Source organism: Triturus cristatus, chromosome 10 (genome assembly GCF_964204655.1).
Source record: "Triturus cristatus chromosome 10, aTriCri1.1, whole genome shotgun sequence".
NCBI lineage: Eukaryota > Metazoa > Chordata > Amphibia > Caudata > Salamandridae > Triturus > Triturus cristatus.
Window position 1 is genome coordinate 102076527 of NC_140593.1, and position 16284 is coordinate 102092810.

The 16284-nt window shown below is 46.0% G+C and overlaps 1 protein-coding gene across 2 annotated transcripts in view; it reads right to left on the minus strand.

Annotated features, from left to right (window-relative positions):
- NEK10 (NIMA related kinase 10) overlaps positions 1 to 16284 on the minus strand; it is a 1348206-nt gene that overhangs the window by 92403 nt on the left and 1239519 nt on the right. For both annotated transcript variants that reach the window (XM_085630543.1, XM_085630544.1), the window contains exons 32-33: positions 14521 to 14621; positions 4775 to 4885 (exon numbers count right to left, since the gene is read on the minus strand). In XM_085630543.1, coding sequence (XP_085486669.1) covers positions 4775 to 4885; positions 14521 to 14621 — 212 coding nt within the window. The remainder of the gene's footprint in view (positions 1 to 4774; positions 4886 to 14520; positions 14622 to 16284) is intronic.

The following is a 16284-nucleotide window of genomic DNA, read 5'->3' on the forward strand; positions in this document are numbered from 1 at the left end:
CCTATTCCCTCCAGGAAAAATAGAGACAGGTTGTCTAGGGACAGATGGAGAGTTGCCAGAAACAGACGGCTCCATCTGTGCCAAATCCGATGTCGTTCAGCGCCGTTGCAGTGTCATATCAACGTCAGAAAGAGAAATGGGCTCGGCATCGACCAGCGCCGCTGACATCATTGGTTGACCAGACTCTGGGGCCAAAGGTGGAAAGAAAATTAATTACAAAGCTGTTCCTTTACAAAGGGGATGAGACAAACCATGTAGTGTGCAAAGGATTTAGATTCATTGGATAATGTGGCCCTCACACAACCATCAGGATGTCGTGAATTACGTACCCTTCAGGATGTATCGTGTCATCATCGGGCTGCTCCTACGTCGAGTCGGCTGGTGCAATACCCGACGGGCTCTTTTTAGGGAGCACTCTTGTGGAGATCTTTTTATCCGGTACAGCCGTTGGGTGAGGTGGGAGTGTGGGGCTGTTTTTTTTTGTAATGTAGATGAAAGAAAATAATTAAAATTAAAATAGGGTTCGGAGTGCTTGTCTCAAAATATTTATTTAGGAAGCCTCCTTGCAGTTCCTGGTAGGCTAAGCAAGGAGTTCCTTGCGTTTGACACGCCGAGTCCGTGTCTCCAATGCACCTACCCCGCTCTACCAGTGGTAGAGCGGGGTAGGTGCATTGGAGACACGGACTCGGCGTGTCAAACGCAAGGAACTCCTTGCTTAGCCTACCAGGAACTGCAGAGGATTATCCTATGGAAAACTTAGGGTAGACCAAGCTGCAGGTAAACTACTGGTTAAATAATACTGAGAATGCTCACTGTTACTTAGGATTATCAGCGTAAATTCACATGTAGATAGAACAACTTTGGTCCTGAAGAATCGCCAGAGAATTTCTCTATTTGAGCGAGAAACATGTCGACCCCAATGAGGCAGTGTACATAACCTAGTTCATCATTCTAAGTTACCAACACTTCACCTCACAGTTTTAATTAGGCAAGGAGGCTTCCTAAATAAATATTTTGAGACAAGCACTCCGAACCCTATTTTAATTTTAATTATTTTCTTTCATCTACATTACAAAAAAAACCAGCCCCACACTCCCACCTCACCCAACGGCTGTACCGGATAAAAAGATCTCCACAAGAGTGCTCCCTAAAAAGAGCCCATCGGGTATTGCACCAGCCGACTCGACGTAGGAGCAGCCCGATGATGACACGATACATCCTGAAGGGTACGTGATTCACGACATCCTGATGGTTGTGTGAGGGCCACATTATCCTATGAATCTAAATCCTTTGCACACTACATGGTTTGTCTCATCCCCTTTGTAAAGGAACAGCTTTGTAATTAATTTTCTGTACACTTTAGGGCATACTTAGCTGGACCTCCTTTAAAAAAGCCCGTTACGCCCCCCCCCTTCGTTCTTGATATATAGCCAAAGGTGGAAACCCCAAAGGGCTGTGCACCGGTGCTGTTGCGGATCTGACTACGGATTCAAAGGGCTTAACTGGTCCAGAGGGCAAACTTATTGGCGCAGATCCAGTTAAGACACCTCCCACCTCCTTGGTGCTAGAAATCACACTAGAGGGAGGCTTAGACCCAAAGACGTCATGCAGGGAATTATAATATTCTCACATTTGGGCCAGAGTCAACCCTGCTCCAGGGAAAACAGTGAGACGTGGGGTAGACAATTGTAAAGACTCCTCTGCCGGAGGCTGGGAGACGGCATCTGAGACGCCTGACGTACTGATCAGATTTGTCCATTTCCGCTTCGGGGATTCCGTCAATGTAGATGGGAAAGGACCCTCACGCAAACGGCTCCGGGCGTTGAGGGGGACCGACGACGATGCGGGCCTCTGCTAGCCGCGCTGCCAGGATTTTCAAACGATGCTCCCTCAACGCCTTCGGCCAAAGACTACAACAGGAACCACACTCCTCAGAGTCATAATGCTCTCCGAGGTACCACATACAGATGGTATGAGGATCTGTGACCAACATTTGTCTGCCACAAAATCCAGAGGGTTTAAACCCCGAAGACATTTCAAGAAGAAAGCACAGTTTCCTCAACAAACTGTTGTTGAGAGGGGCTGAAAAATGCCCCCCTAACAGCTCCGGATCAGCATTGCAAGCATGGAAAAGAAGAAAGTGACGTGGGCGAGGGGGTTGTATAGGCTCCGTCAACATCACATCAGGTGAATGACATAGATACGGAGTTGTGCGACACCCTCTTCCGACACACAGAGGTGCTATGGAAAAAAGTTCCAGATGTAGTCTTGCATCTGGGAGGATTCTAAAGTAAGGAATCTGCGGCTAAATGTCTCTATCAGATGTACATAATGATCGCCCTATTTACTAAGCTGTCTGCACATGTAAGTTTTACATATATGGAAAATAAAGTCTTAGGTTATGAGTTTAAATTCAGTTTTCAAAATTCATAAAACATGAATTTGTGCTCCCCAAAGGGATGTACTGATAGCAGTCTCTTAACAGCAAAACGTAAGAAAGAAAAATACGGTTCAATTGCCTTCGTGCAAAGGCTTTTTTCCCATTTACAGCTGCTGACTATATACAATAAGACACTCAGAACTGCCTTTATTAGGAAGTAATTAGGGATTTCACAAGGAGTTGTGACTGTTGTGGTTTTCTAAGAGTAATCTCATAAACCTTTGTTCATTTGCATCCCAGCACCCAGTTTCCATAATCTGTCGCCTTATCCCAACACCGCATTACGATGATCATTTAACGTATGTCAGGTAAGCCGCCAATTGCTAGGGTGCTCCAAGCTGCCTGGCAGGAGGTAGTGTGCTGAAAAAAGAGTGACAGGGATTCTGTCATGAAACGGTGCCATGGTAAACGCATCAGCACCATTTTAGTTTTTCATAAGCAGACCCCCAAAAGAGGGTTCTTCCTTCAGAAAATAAAAAACCAATGCCCTTGGAGCAATGGGCGTCTTCTCCTAGTGGGTGGAGAACATTTGAGCATTTACCCTGCTCAGGACCATCATGCCTTGCACCCTGCGGGGCGGCCATTCCAATGCTATTTTCCACCATAGTTCAGGCTGCCAAAGGGGTTTTATTGACAGGAGATCCAATGGCGGCTCCCCCATCAGGGAAAGCAAAGCACTTCAAATGAGGCAGGGGTGCACAAAGTGGGCAGATGTCACATCTTTGATGATATCTTGTTGACACTCACTTATTATTTTAAATGTTGCATTGGTGCCCTCCAGGCTTTCTGAGTGTAGTAATAGATGCTACATTCAAAAATTCAAAAGAGAGTATTTTTTTTACAGGGTCTGCTAAAACATTAATATTTTGCGGCTGTGAGACATTAAAAGAATAAGTTGCTTACCTCTAGTCCTATTTCTGTATAATAAGTGTCTTCAGTAAAGTAATAAACTCTAGAATATTCTCTGCCGTATTAAGTGGCCCCCGGAACTCCTTTTTACATAGTTTTCTTCCATGGAGAGCAGCAGCATGAACATCTCTGCCCATGGATATAATAAAAGGAGCTTGCAATGGAAGCCTACCAGATGAGATGCCTTCCTTCCGCGTGATTGTGCATAAAAAGGCTGTAGAATATTGGAGGGGGGCTGCATTGCAGCATTTAAAATGCATGAGCATCTTTTCACAGAAAGTACATGGATGTAAAATAGTAGTCAGGCATACATTAGAGGCAATGTATAATAAAAAGGAGAGAGCCTGGTAGGCAGCCCTTCCCACAATGCCTTGTACTGGCAGCTTGCATCCCCGAGCCCATTCTCGTTTTCTTGTTTCCTTCTCATCTGAGAAGGATCTCTGCACTAACCCTGGGCAATGAACTCCGCTCCACTGCCAGAGTTTGCGGAGATTTGTTAAACTCCGTTACTCCACATAGCGGAGTCAGCTACTAAACTGCACCCACAAATGCTTTGAAAAAGCAATTTTACATGCTAAAAAGCATATAACCAATTCACAAAAGTGAAGATTGACAATGAAAAGTATCAGGCAATGAGAGAGGTGATGATTTTGGGGTCCCCCCCTAACCTAGGGGGAGGACCAAGCAGATGCCTTGAACACAAAGAGCATATTATGCTGAACGATTCAGTGGTGGTCCCGTCCTCTTAGAACCACCCCAAGCACAGTTATGGGCAAAAATACAATCCCAACCAAAGGCCCTGCAAAGCATTATGGGAGGAGATTAGCAGTGGGCAGTGAATATTATAGTATCCAATATCAAAATAATTCTACAAAGAGCTGCAGTTCAACTAGTCGTTACTAGGTGTCCCTAACGAGTCAAATGCAAAAGCATTGAAATTATTACATCAAGCTGCAGTTCAACTAGTCATTGCTAGGTGTCCCTCAAGTCAAATGCTTTTGCATTTGACTCATGAGGGACACCTAGTAACGACTAGTGGAACTGCAGCTTCATGAAAGGGTTTCAATGCTTTTGCATTTGACTCGTGAGGGACACCTAGTAACGACTAGTTGATCTGCAGCTTGATGTAATAATTTCAATGCATTTTAGCATGTAAAACAGATACTTGTTATTTACCAAAAGTATGTGAGGTTTCTGTTTAATTGGAAGTCCAACGGAGCGAAGTTGCACGAAGTCCTAGAATTCCGTGTAGTACTCCGCCAATTACGCCCATCTTTACTCTGAACACACTGAGGAATTAAAACCTCAAAAATCACTTTTTAATTATCAGGAAATCATTTTAACTTGCTTGAAGAATCATGTAGCATTTATGACTCTCCATGAAGATCCTATGATGCAGAACACTATTTCCTGTTAATGCCATACCTTGTTCATTTCCAACTTCAGGTTGAAGGGATTACTCTGCAGGCTGAACAGAGACTTCTTGTACCTCTCGATCACTCTCCGTTTCAAGTGGTCTTGTAACGGTGGAGGAAGCTGCCCAAAAAGAGAAGTCAAAATACCTCATTGCAACTGAAAAATTACAATTCCATGAGACATAATATATTATTTTTTAGAGTATTACTATGACTATTACTAGTATTATTAGTCATAGTACCAATATTAGTATTATCTGTCTTATTTTCAGCATGAGTATTCTTAACATTATCAATACTACGAATAACTACTTGGGGCAGATTCCGAAGCGGTGGTTCCGACCGCATCGGAATCGGCTGTTCGGATTCCTTTCCGACCAATGCATTTTGATGGGGTCGGCTGGAAAGCAATCCAAACCGGACATCCGAATGGCTTGCGAAGGGCTCAGAGAGCCCAGCTGCCATTTGGAAATCCTCCATCAATCCCTCTGCTGGCTCTTCCCGGCCGAGGGATTCTGATGGAGAACTCCCACAGCCTTTCTGCGCCAGCCTTTCCAACACAGAAAGGCTGTCAGAATGCTGCTTTGGTGGCCCCCAGCAGGGCCCCCATCGGTGCAAGGCCTCAGAATGGTGGCCTAGGTTCCCCCCTGTTGATCCCTGAACCTGGTGGCAGGCACCATGAGGTGCCTGCCACCAGGTGCAGGGATGAACTGCACCTCTGCTCTTTGCAATGAAAGCATGCATTCTGTTTGGAATGCATGCTCCAATTGTAAAGAATAAGATAGCGACCGAACGGGTTTCGGTCGTTTCCTACTTGAAGGCTGGAACTGACGACAGGAGGTCGTTGGATTCCAGTTCCCAACCGATGTCGGATGGACAGACACCGGAATCATTCCCATAGTATTGATAACCCCTCCAGGCACATTATATTAAGGTGTAGTGACGTCAATGGTTCCCCTATTAGAAATGTGAAGTGCAGTGAGCTGGTGGAAGAGGGCCTTGCATGGGAGATTCTGGGTCAGATCTGAGGTGGGGTAGAAACAGAAGACAGGGAAAGAGCTATTTGTCAATGATGCCAAGTTGTGGTTTACGCTTTTAACTGGTCGCACGTTCTCTGATGCCCAAGTTAAAAAGGACTTTAGATCAAGTCAAAGGGTGAGCGGCTTTGATTATAGTTTGGTCAATACTGAAGCTAGGGACATTGTTGTGGATATGGCAGTGGAGCCGCGGATGGAAAGTGACCACTGTCCCTTAATATCCACTGCTGATCCTCGGTCATTTAACCTAGAGACACAACAAATTATGGTAGCACAGCAGATGTGGAAATTCCCCCTGCCAATAGTAGAAGGTCTGGTCAATGGAAATCTGACTTATATAGATGGTGCACCGTGAGTTTCCGATCCTGACACAAGTGCGCCACTGAATAACATCCCCCATGCTGTTCAGCTTAGTCCGATTTGATGTTGTGGTAGAAGTTAAAGATCGACAGCCCTAAGGAGTAATGAGAACATCCCAATACTGTTTGAGGATGATACAGTCCTACCTACTTTGATGAAGTCATCTTTGCACCATCTCCTGGAGGGCCCTGCCAATTTTTGCCCTTTTAGGCAGCATACTATTAATGTCCTTGCAAAAAAGGGCAGGATTTTGAAGCCAGAGCCTCCTCTTAGGAGAAGATTCTCTCCAAACAACTCTTAGACGCATGAATGATTTTGACTACGTGGGTATTCATTTTGAAATTAAGTTAACCAGGTAAGAGCATAGACATAAAGCTGGGTGCAAATTAAGACAAACTCGAGGGATCGGTTGTCAGGCCTTGAATAGGGTGTTGCAAGATTATCAAATGAAGGCTGTAGGGGCAACAACTGCTGGTGCAGAGCTGGTGAAATATGCATGTTGTGATTGTTTTTAAAAAAAAAAGGAAAATAGCTTTTGAGTTTGTTTTTGTGATTGCAGCCTGGTACTCCTTAGGTGCCCTTGTAATTGCAACTTGGCATCGATAATTCTGCAAACATAAGCACACTGTACTCACTTTTATATTGACTTCCACCACATACCAACCCGTGGCAGCCGCCCACCTTATTATAATCCAGAGGCTGCACCCTCTGCAGATGCAACCAATACTCGAAGGCTATCACATATCAGAGGTACTCTTAAGAAACCAGGTTTCGAGGAGTTTGGGTTAATCTTTCATTCATAAATGCATACACACAGGATGATTAAGGAGAAGAATGTGAATACTAAATGCATGAAAACCCTATGAGACACATTAAATACGACTCCCTGATTCCAAGGAAAATGAACGCCTTGACCCATACCTTGATTTCATTCCCCCTGAAGCTCTGCGTGGTTTACATCTTAGGTTTAGGCATGGCACATTGCTGACATGGAATATATGACGTTACGATGCATGCAATTACAACGCATGCTTTTACAACGCAGTCTTTACATCGCAACTACCATTACATTGCATGATTTTACAATGCATGCCATTACAACGCATTTTTGAAAACTACCTTTACAACGCATACCATTACAATGCATAGTACTTTTAGGGTAACAGTAGTGTAAGTGTAGGATTGTGTAGGGGGAAAACTTACTATTCCCACTCCAGTGAGTGCAACAGTGGGGTAAGTGTTGGATAGTGTAGGGGTAAAAATGACTATTATCACTCCAGTGAGTGCAACAGTAGGGAAAGTGTTGGATAGTGTAGGGGTAGAAATTACTTTTCCCATGTACCTCAAAACCCATACCCACCCTAATACTAAAAAATCTCAAATACTTACCTTATAATCCGTTGTAATGGCATGCGTTGTAATGGTATGCGTTGTAATGGCATGCGTTGTAATGGCATGCATTGTAGTGACATGCATTGTAATGGCATGCATTGTAATGGCATACAAGGTAAAGGCAGTTATGTTGTAACAGTTGCATTGTAAAGGTAGGTTGTTGTAATGACTGCGTTGTAATGGATGTTTCCCCTGACATGTGACTTAATCTCCAAGTGGAGTCCTTCTGTGGTCAAGGAAGTCCTTGTGATATTACCTGAGAGGGTGACAGAAACAATCTTGCATCCTATGCTTTCCTGCACTAGATCTTACTGTACCCAAAGAACGCAATTCATGCCTTTAAGAAATTAACAATGGTCCTCTAGACTTGTGTTACGGGACTGATAGAACACTCACATATTATAGCCTTATAGCCCGTTGATGAAAGCTATACTGGTTGTTAACGGCCCTGAACTTCACCTATAACGAGGGTGAGGGTGTTTTATTACAGGTATAGCCCTTGGCTGCGAACTATGAGGCTATTAGAATATTCCATCCACTAAGAGTAGAAGGTTCTAATTTGAAAAAGAAAAACCCTGACGACAAACATTAGAAAGTTGGAGCTCTGGGCTTCTACCAGTCATTATTAGCCCGGTATAACTCCATTGTCTTCAATGGAGCGCTCAATATTACAAAGTTCAAATGTAAGCTTAGTGCCCGACCTAGCGGGCTCTACTTGCCATTAAAGGCCGAAGGTGAGGGACTTCAACAAGGGAGCAGGCCTTTATTGGCTGGTAGAGCCTGCTAGGAGGGCTCTAAGGCTATTAGAACATTCCGCCCCTAGAGGGCAAAATGTTCTAATTAGTAAAAACAAAGACCTCTGGGAGCCTGAGGGGGTTTAAATCCCCTCGGACTCCAAGACGCCTCTTTTCACAGCAGCAGCTGTGAAAGGAAAACAACATTGGACTGTTGCTTTCCGGGCTTCAACCAGCCAGTAAAAGCCTGGAGCACTCAACTGTTTACAATGCAGTGAGTGCTCAACATGCCAATGTTCTAATATTCAATACCATCTTCTATTTGTTCTGCTACTGTGATTACTCACAAGGCTCAGTAGGGGTTGGAGAGTGACCATGATTGATTTTGTTGATGACATTTCCTTTTCTAAGTTACAAGATTCATTTTGTGTTATTATTTGTATGAGTTCCCTGTGTTTCTTTGTTTTGTTATAGCTTCGAGCTATCAATAAAGTCTGAAAAAAACCTACTAATAATGATATTTGTATGGAGCGCATCTCACACTGAATGGTCATATGGGGTCCAACTCACATAAACATTTGCATGTGTGTGTTGAACAAGTTCAAATCTGCTTCTGTAGTTCATAAATGGTGAATGTGCAATTGAGAAATCAATTTTCTGCCATTTTATATTATCCAAGTCTGCTTTAAGGTTACTTCAGAGTAAAGTGAGGAGCATGCATTGAAAGACAGGGATTCCATCGGGCCTGATTCGCAAAGTTAGCCTTACACTTCTGTGTAAGGTTACAATTGTTTGGTATTCACAAAGGGATTAATGAGTAGTATCTTTACGAGTGCAGAGTCTTCACTTTATGAATACCAAACAATCGCAAACTTACACGAAAGGCCCTCTGAGTGTTTGTTCACACCCAAAAAATGACGTGTTTGTTTCCATTTACAAACTATTCTATTAACGTTGTTAGCCAACAATGGCGGACGCATGAACCCCTAGCTCTGCGTCTGCCTGATATTTATCCTGAGATTCCAGTGATACAACTGGCTCTGGTTGGTGGCCGTGGCACCCGTGGCATTGGTGACGCTGTGGAGGGCTGGGGCTGACGGCTCGGGCAAGGAGGTGGTGGCTGATCTGGCAATTACCGGAGTGACGGCCAGCCCCGCTATCTGAAAAAGGCAGCACCGCACTCACCGGCGAGGGAATCCTGGGGGGCCTGAGCTGTCCCACGGCGCCGGGCTGGAGCTACCCCAGAAAAGCACAGGTGTCTTGATTATGTGTGCTAGCCCCGCGGCCCCTCAGGGTGGGACTGTGCCGCTATCCTCCGTGGTTTTTCCGCAGAGGGAGACGGTGCCCGACGTACCCGCTGCGGAGGCCTCAAACTGACTGCAGGGGAGTGGACCTCGTGGGCCAGAAGCCAGACAGGGAGCAGCGGACATCACAGAGGAGCGGTGGCCTCCATGGCCCAGCCGGGGGCAGAGTGACTTCAGACGGTCACATTGCGGAGCACACTGCAGAACCCGGGCCTGAGCAGCGGCCTGGCACGGCCTGCTGCGCGGCTGAATCCAGAACAGAGCTGGGTGGTACTTGTGGCTGCCGTGGGGTCTTGGCAGCATTCCTCAGTACATGAACCTGGCGGAACACAACGCCGCAGGCAGGATGTGGTGAGTGGGGGTGCGCTGCTCGACTAACGGTGGTGGCACAGGGCCTTGCACGGGGCTCAGTGAACGTCGAGGAGATCCCCATATATCATGAACAGCCTAAATCCATAAAAGGCCTTGTCCCTGATTATTGTGGTTGGCAACTGAGACAAGAGGAGCAAGACTGCGCCGGACTGGGTTGTAGGTCATTGGATCCTGGGGCGTGGGGCCTAAAGACGGTGCTTGGAGCCCTACACCTATTGGCCCCCCTGCGGGATTGGGAGTGGAGAGTGGGACTCATGATTCCAGGGCACCTGACTCTCAGAAGGAAAAGGGGGTCAGTGGTGACTCACCTATTCAACGGTGCCCACCTGAGACATCTCTGGTGACTGGAGGCCACAGACTCCTGGCTCCACTGGCTGTGAGTTGGTAGGGATATACCCTGTCTTAGACAATACTCGCACAGTTACAACCGAGCCGACTGGGAGTGGAGGCGGTACCAGACCTACAAGGAGAATTGTGGGGAATCTCTCTCATTTTCCTTCCCCCCCTCTCATGGTTGGATGTGAGCCTTGAACTACGTGCTGAGCATGCCCGACTGCCGGAGCTACTGCATAATTACCCGTTTGGGTGACAGCTGGGGAACCAAAGCCGACGTATACGATTAGGAGGTTGCAGAAGACCTCCTTAATCATGCAGCAAGGAGAGGTGACTAAGGTGGTGACAAGAATAGGAATAGACCCAAGAGAGAGCATGGGCAAGCCCAGAACAAAAACGTTGGGGGACCCCAGTCCCAGGAGGAGGTTTCTCTGGAGCACACTCAAGGAGCTTCAAACACCTTGGTTGCTAATGATCACGTACAGCAACAATTGGTCAAAATCCTGAAAGTAGTAGCTGACACTAAAGCCACACTACACCAGGACATCAGTACTGTATCAGTGGGTTTGGGGCTCCTCAGAGCAGAACACCACAAGCTATCGGAAAGAGTTAAAACAACGGAGTCCACATTAGACAAACTGAACCCCGCACAACAAGTGATGTCACTCCCAGTAACTGGCCTTTCTGACAGGGTTAGTACGCTGGAACACAGGGTTAAAGACGCAGAGGGTCGCAACAGGAGAAACAATATCTGGGTGGTGGGTCTGCCTGAAGGAGCGGAAGGCAGAGACATGAAGGCTTACCTTGAAACCCTGGCTCCAAACAGTGGTTGCACCTGATGGTCTGTCACCATTTTATACCCTTCAAAGAATCCACCAGGTGCTGGCCAACGCACTCGCACCGGGCCGTCCACCACGCCCGGTTGTAGCAAGGCTCCTACATTATAAAGATAGAGATGTGCTACTGAGCAAGGTAAGATTGGTTTCTCCATTTACAGTAGAAAACTGTAAGGTCTCCATATTCCCAGATTATACCTTAGAAGTTTAGAGGAAACGCGCCTCCTTCCTGGAAGTCAAAAGGGTTCTGAGAGAGGAGGTTCTACAATATTCTTTAATGTTCCCCGTACACCTCCGCATAATGTTAGATGGAAAAACACACTTCTGCGAGGATCCCAAGATGATGTGGGAATGGCTTGAAAGTTATAAAACAAAGGGACCTTCTGCAAGACAAGGTCCATCAGGTCCAGACCTGGAGAGAGGGCCTAGGAAGCTATCATGGACTGAAGCTCGACTACAGACAGTGGGAGACTGTTACCAGGAGAGTGTAATAATTCCATTTGAGGGACAAGTGGAAAATAGCGGTCTCCCTCCAGGGCAGTTCCTTCGATATGTGGCACTGGTTCATACATTTGAGACACTGTGGGGGGAGGCAGGGAAGAGCCAGTGACGCATAAAGTGTTGAATGTGCTGCTTACACTAGGAACTGCTGGTCACCAGGTGAAGTGGTTTTATGCAGCCCTAGTGGAGGCATCCCTCACGCCACTGAGTAGGCTGAGAGACAGATGGGAACAAGTCCTCAGCAGAGAGCTTACAGATTGGGAATGGGGCAACGTTCTGGCCTTTACTATGAGGTTATCACGCAATACTAGACTGAAATACATAGTCTAAATTCACAGATATGACCTATATGATCCCCCACTGCCTCAACATTACATTTGAGGGGATACACGTATGTGCCTGAGATGTACCCATGAGGATGCAGATTTTATACATATGGTTTAGGCTTTCACCGCATTGTGCCCGTTCTGGGACGAAGTAACATTAAAATTAAACTCTACATTAGGGTGACAGCTGGACTCCTCCATGGAGGTATTCTTACTAGGACTCCTCCCTCGCCCGCCAAAATGGAAAGTCAGGAACAGGTTTAAAGATCTGGCTATGGCCTCAGCAAAAAGGCGGATAGCAAAGTCCTGGAAATCCAATGCAGGGCCACGGATAGACGTCTGGAAAAGGGAAGTAACCCACTGGGCATGGGCAGAGGACAGAGCCTTGATGAGAGAAGAAGCAAAGGGACTAAGGCATCGTCCCATAGCGGACCAATGGAAGGAACTGCTAACAGGCTGGGAAAGTCCACCACAGACAGATAGTGACCAGGAGGGGAGTGGGGAAGCGGAAGCAGAAGCGTAGGGCTAATTATTAGCAGCTAAGCTGAAAGAATGCAGGGTGAAACTCTGGTAGACATAACCCATGGAGCGGTATAAGAAGATGCTGCCCCTCCCCCCCCGAAGCAACAACACACGCTGAGAGCAATTGATGGGAATGACCCCTTCAGACGGCTCGAAAACAACCCCCCTAATTACTCCGTAAGGAAGTTCATACAACACCCTTCGCCTGCAGAGTGAGATGCCAAGTTTAATATCCCTTCATTTTTTCTAATTCCCTATTTATTATCTTTGTTTCTTTGGACTCCTCACCATATAATTCTATAATAAAACGCGGAACTTAACAGGCATTTTTAAATCCGTGGAAAGAAATGCACCGGCGACCTTCTTTATAGCCATAACTACTTTCAGTACACGGCACAGGTAAAACAACCGAACGGAAGTGAAGGCAATAACAATACCGCGTAAAAGGCAGGGTCCAACATATACGTTATGCTATATAATATGTATTATACATTGTCAATACTGCCGTTGTGTAAAAGTGAAAATGCCAATAAAAAATATGTATGAAAAAACAAACTATTCTATTACCCATTTGAACTCTGAGATGTTGTCTTATCAGGGTCCTAAAATTGGTTAGGTGGAAGAAAAAGGGCCAAACTACTTTTGCATGTGCAATTGTGAACCATGCACAATCATACATGCAGAACTGGCTTCCCATGAACGCAATCAGGGTGAATTGGCGAGTAATTCCATCGGGCATTTCCCTGGGCGGAGGAACCACTGGAGGCCAGCTGTTGAAGGGCCACGGCCAGGTCCACCCCAGCTTCCTGAGTTTTATGGCAGAAGGCTCAGAAGCCAAAGAGAGAAAAACAATGGAAGGAGAGATACAGAAGGGGAGAGGGAGCTGCTTTGAATTTGTTTTGCCTGGGCTGCTTTTGGTTCCCAGTTCGGCCCCTGAATGCAAATTCGCAAAACAGTTTCAGAAGTGCCTCTGGAAATCAGTTCCATAATTCCAGGAGTAGGCTTGGACACCTTATGGAAGCCCATATATTCGAAAAACTACACTCAGAATAAGGTGTAAGCCTTGGGGACCAGATTTTTTAATTTCTTTGAGAAATGAGCTTTTACTGCTAGAATAAGTTCTTTTTTTGCATGACTGACAATGTCATCAATCCTGCCAAAAATGTATAAGAACACCCCACAGTTTCACCCGGTCTTTCCTCTATGTCAGTGCATCTTTTGGAGCAGAGGTCGAAAGCGCTGATTGGCTTCTCCAGCGCAGCACAACTGCAAATACTTTGATTCAATCATTACTGGTTAGTATTTGAACAATGCAGAATGGGTTACTTTATATACAAAAAGGTATCATCTACAGAATGGGTACTCACAAACATTTTCCTGGGGGCCGTAAAGTTTGGTCTATGGTGTGACCGAGGGCCGCATTGATGCCAGCGGGGGTCGGGGGGTTTGGTGTACAGTGAGTGTAGGGGTAGCAAAGCATGTATATCTAGTGTCTGTCTTTAAAAATTAAGGAGTTCCTAAAGTTAAGGGCCTAGTTACTTCCTTTCCCTAACTGCAAATTAACTTTTAAATAAGTGCTTGCTGTCTACTATTTTTTTTTTTTATGTTAGTGCTGAGTCAAGTAAACAGCAGCCCAGTGCTGCTGCTGCCCAAGGGGCCGCATGTCAAGGTCAGGAGGGCTGCATGCGGCCCCCAGGCCGTACTTTGAGTATCACTGCTCTACAGTGTTTCGGCCACATTAAGTATAGTGGAAAGGCCTTCTTTAGGATATCAAGTCATGAATGAGTAACTTCAATTACATCACAACTGTTGTGCTCAATGTACTACACGGCCATTACCATTCGAGTACAAAAATAAGCATTTATCCTCCAACTGATTTGAATTAGAGTTGACACAGATATGAAACTTCCTTCCTCCAGCCACAAATGAAACCACTGAACAAAGCTCTTGGTTCCAAAGTCACTAACGTATGGTTTTTAATACACATTCCAGTTCATTAGTTAGCAGTAGTAAACAAATGAAATTAGCTAAATAAATACCTGTGTGATGTAGATAATCTTGTGGAGCTGAGTTAAAATCTGTTGGATTGGGTCGCTGATTTGCCGCACCTTCCTTTGGGACACCGCAATTCCTGCAGAAGCTGCCAACGATAATGTCAGAGTTAAAGAGAACAGCCAATTAGTTAACAGTGTTGATACCTGAAAAAATGTAGCACATTCTATATTTCAGAAACACACAATGTGTCTGGAGTACAACTCCTGTCTCCCACTCACTTCACCCTAAACCCCAATTTGTAGAGTATTGAAATAGTTCTGTATTGACAGGCTGGTGTCCAACAAACAGACTTCCCATCTCCTTTGGTCCTCAAACAGCCTGTTTCCTTTCAGTCGAAGTTATATGGTTCCTGTGTGCTGGGGAAAAACAAAATTAAGCCATACATACTCCACCAGCGTACACAAGTGGATTGAAACAAATGGAGCTGTCAGGAATGTCCAATGTTCACCCAAGTGGGCTAGAGCATGTCAGATATTCAGGATCATCATGGACTGTGCAAATAAATCCAAATTAACCTAATTGTACTTACATGCACTGCATGTGGAGAACCTGAACTATCTGACACGGATTCCCCCTCTTGGACTGATGCTGGACACTGCTCCTGTAGCATCCAATGTATAAGGTTACTGGCACTGAATGACTCCTATGTTTGCTTGACATGAAGAGAGGGTAACTATAAGCAGAGGTTAATTTGCGAAAAAATAAGTGCCTGGGCTCTCGTCAGGAGGCAGCTTGCCCCAGTAGTTACTTCTGTTCTAGGCGGCGCTAAGAGGAGCAATGGGCTCGTGCAAGCTGACTCTTGACGAGAGTCCCAGCACTTATTTTTTGCACAGGATGTTGAGTCTAGGTCGAGACTCAAACCTGGTTCCCCAGCTCCAAAGTCAGCAGCTCTGGCTGTTACTAACCTTACAAGTGGAGAGAAGATCAACATCCTGTGATTCTGTGGCAAATCACTTAATCTCCCCATGCCTAAAAAATGTATGTGTCCTTTACTGGTGCGTATGAAAAGCACCAGTTGGGTCAAGTTCACGCTAGAAGCTCCGGGGTTGACAAGAACAGCCCTCCTTGCCGATCTGCAAGACACACTTGTCTGTTGTTATAGATCACCAGCGGGGAGATGATGACAAATTCTCCCACCCACTGGAGCAGTGTGGTCCAGCAGAATGAGCATAGGAGTGCTTGGAGGCTGCGGTTGCTGGGGGCAGTGTGGTAGACAACTTCTGACCTCCATTCCGATGAAGGAATGTACCACGTCCACGCACGGCTTGGGTAGTCTGAGCAGGACGGTGGCTAGGATTGGGGCTGACGCAGCTGGAAACCCCTTCTGTTGCCACGAAAGGAGGACAGGCGACGAGGAGTGGTGGAGAGGCCCATGGATCTGGCCGTAGTTTGAGAGACCTTGAACCTGACCAGGGCCGAGTCTGCCTTTTCCCCAAAAAGGCAGGTTGTATCAAAGGGCATGTCCATCAAATTGGCTTCGACATCCCCCGAGAAGCCAGTTGTACGAAGTCAGGCGTGGCGTTTCAAGGCCACTGTCATTGAAATGGTCCTGCCTAGCGAATAGGTCATATCTAATCAACACCGTATGGTGAATTTTGCTGCATATCTGCCATCCTTGACAGCTTGGGAGAGCACAGCCCAGGCCTCCTCTGGGACCTGTGGCAGCACCTGCGCAACCATCTCCCAAAAAGAGTGGGAGAAACAGCCCAATAAGCAGGCGGTATTCACCAACCGCAATACCAGACTGG